The sequence below is a fragment of the Emiliania huxleyi genome, assembly GCF_000372725.1.
Source record: "Emiliania huxleyi CCMP1516 unplaced genomic scaffold EMIHUscaffold_227, whole genome shotgun sequence".
NCBI lineage: Eukaryota > Haptophyta > Isochrysidales > Noelaerhabdaceae > Emiliania > Emiliania huxleyi.
This window is the reverse complement of record NW_005200362.1, coordinates 131,822-136,701: the sequence shown is the minus strand read 5'-3', so window position 1 is coordinate 136,701 and position 4,880 is coordinate 131,822. Positions and strand designations below refer to the sequence as shown.

The 4,880-nt window shown below is 63.8% G+C and overlaps 1 protein-coding gene across 1 annotated transcript; it reads left to right on the top strand.

Moving 5' to 3' along the window:
* Positions 1 to 1,047: 1,047 nt before the first annotated feature.
* EMIHUDRAFT_114677 (hypothetical protein) lies at positions 1,048 to 4,436 on the top strand (the record flags this gene model as incomplete). The annotated part of the gene is made up of 2 exons (XM_005779780.1): positions 1,048 to 1,096; positions 1,615 to 4,436. 2 exons carry the CDS (start codon positions 1,048 to 1,050, stop codon positions 4,434 to 4,436), a joined length of 2,871 nt encoding a protein of 956 aa, XP_005779837.1.
* Between the last annotated feature and the right edge of the window lie 444 nt (positions 4,437 to 4,880).

Sequence of the window (4,880 nt, the reverse complement as noted above, 5' to 3'; positions counted from 1 at the left end):
GGGAGCGGCCGCACACTGCTCGGTACCCCCCCTGCACATCTAAAGCCATGGCCGACCCCCCCCCCAGCAGCAGCGCTCTGCTGCTGGGGGGGTCCGGACCCCCCCCCCCCAGCAGGAGCGCTCTGCCTGTGGGGGGTGCTGGCATCTCTGTACAGACAGCAGCTGTAAGTAGCATGCGTTCCAGTGGCGAGAAATTATGGTCGGCACCAAAATCAGTGGTCTCACCGGCGGGCCCTCCTACTGCCAATCGGGAGGTGCGGGGCACGCCAGCCTCTCTTCTACGCCTCTCGTGCATCGCGGCGCCTCTGCCCCAACGAGGGAAGATACGGGGCTCTCGCAGCCCAGGCGTTTTCGAAAAAAGAAAAGGCAGCCGCTTGCGGACAGCTCAGTCGATCGATTTGCGACGAGCGAGCGATCCGAGGATCGAGCGGGTGGCCGATAGGCTAGGGAGATCAGCGCTGATCGATCAACGTCAGCGAGACGCCCGAGTGAGTGGCTGGCTCACTATACGCGCTATCTATGTGTGGAAGGTAAAGGTAGACTCACATGGTCACAAGTCTTTAGTAAAATGCCAGCACTCGACAAGACGAAGGTGTATTGGGCTCGAAGGCGCGGTGAACACAACCGCCTCGAGCGTACCGCTCAAACACGAGCCGAGGGTGGAGGGTGGCGGGGCGGCGGCAAAGAGGCGGGGGAGAGCTGGGTCCGTGCGCTCTGCTGCTGGGGGGGTCGGGACCCCCCCCCCCCCCCAGCAGCAGAGCGCTGCTGCTGGGGGGGTCAGACCCCCCCCCCCAGCAGCAGCGATGGCTTTAGATGTGCAGGGGGGGTACCGAGCAGTGTGCGGCCGCTCCGGGGTCGTCCTCCCGATGGGGGACTAGCACTAGCCGTCTTCCACATGGTCCCTCGGGTCCCTGCTGCTCCTAATCTCTTCGTACATCCTCCTGCTGATCTCCGCAAAGTCCTGCTCCCTCCCTCGTCTCGCCCTGCACGTCTGCTCGGCCTCAGCTCACCGTCTTCTGCCCTGCGTCGTCTGGCGACGGGTCCTCCATGCCGAGCCGGAGGAGGTGGTGGCTATGGCTTTGGACCTTTGCGAGAGGTGGCGAGCGGAGCAAGAGCGGTGTAGGCGCGTCCACGCTGCACAGCGGCTCTCCCCGCCGCGACCACAGCCCCTCTCGCAGCCGCAGCAGAGACGCGGAGCCGCGGACCATAAGTTCTTTTTGCGCACGACACTGGGCACGGCTGACACTAAACTCTTTTTGCGCGATGACCGATGTCCACGGGAACTGGCGGCACGAGAAGGACGGCGAAAGATAAAAAAGAATCACAAGGCCAAAGATAAAAGAATTTAAACAAGGCAACTCTCTCTCACAGCACACAGGCTCGACACAGGTGCGAACTGGCGAGTGCTAGTACTATCAGATAAAAAGAAGGCAAGTAGTGCGCAGCGCCGCCGGCTCCAAGCTGCGGCTCGTGGTTCGCTCCTCTCCTGACGCAGAGCAGAGGGTTCTGGCCGTGCGCATGCCCACCGCGCCGCCAGGGTGGGAAAGAGACGCAGATACGGTGGCTCAGGTATGGCCCCGGAGCCCATGAGCATCGACGATCAGCCGCTTTCAGGTGACACGAGTACGCTGACGCTGGGCGTCCACGTGAAGGTTGATGGTCTGGCATCACGACCTGAGCTCAACGGACGTGTCGGCACGATCGTGACCTCCGTGCAAGACAGTGGCCGCTATGGTGTGGCCATCGGTGGTGAGGTGGTCGCTTTGAAGCCAGAGCGACTTAAGCGCATGGCGGCTCCCGTGAGCGGCACCTCTGGCTGGCGTGCAGAAGACTCTTTCTTCTTTTCGGAGGTTGCGCGCGTCGTCCCTGAGGTCGATGGTACGTTCAAGTCGGCGCTTTCCGAGGCACCAACAGGTCTGACACTCACAGGCGCAACGGCGAAGGCGCGCAGCATCGCGACCTACCTCGCGGAGACCAATCCCGATGGCCAGCCTGAGGACGCCGAGGCGGTGGTGCGCTTCTCGGTGTGTGGATGTACGGAAATGGACGTACACGTGACGGGCGGCGGGCTGTCGTCGGCCTCGGTGGTCGAGCTCCAATCGCTCAACCCGCAAGGCAGTGATGTGGTCGTCGCCCTCTCCACCCTCGATGGCAAGCTCACCAAGCAAGTCTGGAGCGATGGGCGAGCAGTAGGAAAGCCAAGCAGCATGCCGTGGTATCAGCTCAAGCAGCCCACGCCGGAGGCGACGAAGACGATTCGAGGCGTCGAAGTGGTCTCCCGATACGGCCCGGGCAGCGCGGCGAGCTGGCGTGGTGTCTATGTCATGTGCACACTTCAGCGACGTGGGACGGTGATCCGTATGAGCGGTGCCTCCGCCGCCACCGCCTCCGCCACCGCCGATGCCACCGCGCTCGCTCCTGTGCGCCAGCAGCAATGGGAGCGGAAGATGAGTGCCGCGGCGGAGAGGGGAGACGTCGCGATGGTGCGCGATGCGATCGCGCACGGCGCGTGGCCCGATGCGCCTGGAAGCCAGGGCCTCACGCCTCTGCACCTCGCGTGTTTCAAGGATCGGTCGCACCCAGTCGTGGCGAAGTTCCTCGTGGGAGAGACTACGTGCGACATGCGGCTGCGGGACGAGGAGGGCTACACCCCTCTTGACCTCGTTGTAGAGGAGGGCGACGCCGCGCTTGCCCGCGTGCTGCTCGAGACGCCTCGGCCTGCCGGTGCCCCTCCGTTTGACGTGGACGCACCCATGGAAGATGGTACGACGCCGCTGTCCAGAGCGATCGAGAACGGCGCGGCGGACTGCCCGATGGTGGCGGTCCTCCGCCGCGCTGGGGCCAAAGCGAGCGCTCCGCTGGTATTTGCGGGCCCGCTCTACGACGCCCGGCTGGCGGGAGAGCACCGATGGACGGCCACGCCGTGCCGCTTCGGCTCCACGACGCACCGGCCGTCCGACTATCCACCAGGCTTCCTGGGAATGCTCCACCGCGTCTCCGACCAGCACTACTCGATGCTCGCGCTCGTCTTGGATGGGCGCGCACCGCAGTACCAAGACGAGGCCGCTCCACGGGAGGTCAAGTGGCTGCGGCACTGGCTGCCACCGCGCCACTGGTGGCAGTACACAGGGGACACGACCATCGTTGACACCGTCCACATGGACCTTCAGGACCCGCGGAACGGAGCCAATTTGCTCCAACGGCACGAGCTGATGAGCGCGTGCCGCAACGGCGTGCGAGCCCTCTTCCTCCACTGCACCTCCTGCCTCACCTCCGCCGATCTCGTCGAGTGCCTTCGACGCTGCGGCGCCTCTCTGACGTGCGTCGCCTTCTCGGAGTGCGCGGTCGATGGCAGCGTGCTGCGTGCACTCACAGAGCACTGCCCCAACCTGCGCGCCCTCCGGATGCACTTTTGCTCCGGCGAGGCGAGTGCGGACGAACTGAAGGCTCTGCTGCGTGCGTTGGCCACCTCGCTCCTCTGGCTCGACATGACGGCGCCGTGGGCCCCGAGGCATGGCATCAGTGGCCACGGGCCTCGCGTGGACGATGGCAGACAGAACGCACCGTGGGAAGAGCTCGAACGCTGCGCGACACTCCGTGTGGCCCTCCTGCCGGAGGGAGTGTCTGTGGCGGCCCTCTCGGGACTCGCCTCTTGCCAGCAGTTGGAGCTGCTTCACGTCGAGGCCGACGGCCGCTCGCCACAACCGCTCTCGGTCCTCGAGCCGCTCGCACGCACAGGCGGCTTCGCGCGCCTCGACATCGCTGGCTTTGCGCTCGACGAGGCGGCGAGCGACGCCGTGTGCGCGCTGGCCAATCGACTCACGATCCGGGGTGGACAGCCATTCCCGCGCGTACGGCTCGCCGCGTGCACGCGGCTGAGCGAGCTCTCGATCCGTCGATCAGTGGTGGAGGACGACTTGTTGGCCCTCCTCCCACTGAAAGGCACGCTTCGCTCAGTGCATCTGAGTCCGGATGAGCCGCTTGACCCAGAGGCGCTCAGTGTGTTCAGCTGCCTCACGGGGCTGCGGGCTCTCAACCTCTCCGGCTGCCTACGTAATGCCTATGAATACGGCGAGGAGGTGGTTGAGGCCAATGGCGATCATTTGGGCCAATTGAGGCTCTCCCAGCTGCGCCAGCTCGACCTCTCTTCTCATTACGACGCCTTCTACGCCTGCATCGACCCCGAGACCATTGTTCAGCTCTTCTGCTGTTCTGAACATCTGCGCATCTTCAACCTCTCCGACAATGGCCGCAAGTACCCTTGGGAGCGCCTGCGCCGCGAGATGCGTCGCCTTGCCAAGGACAGCGAAGACGCTCGCATCGTTGTCCACACGGGCGATGGCGTGACCGAGGTGCTTGAAGGCCGGGACGGCGAAGGCGACGAGAGCGACGACGAAGAGGATCAGGAATGCTCGGGGAGTGATGACAGTTGGTGATAGGGACCCCACGGACCCACGCAACCGTGGTGAAGTTGTAAATGTCGGACATGTACATGCAGACATCGGACTCGTCTGGCGCGTGTATCGCGCGCCTGTGGTGTCGTTTATTGCGGGACACATATGTGTGTTACACTCGCTCGAGTATTGAGTACTACGTCAGTACACAGGCGTCCGTGAAGGAACCATTGGGGGTTCGGTTCGGGGTATCTCTGGATCGCGCGAGGTCATTCTTTGGACCGCTCAAATTCTTTTGCGAGGCGTTGTAAAATTATTTTGCGCCTGTGTTAGTGCCAGTGCGCGCCAGTCCCGTGCCCAGTGTAAAACGGGGAAAGAAAACAGACAGCCCACAAAAAAGAAAGAAAGAAAAAATACCCGTTGACGAGCCGCTTGAGCGCGGCCAGAGCTTGTACAAAGCGACGGCAAGCAGGACCAGGCCTGCGA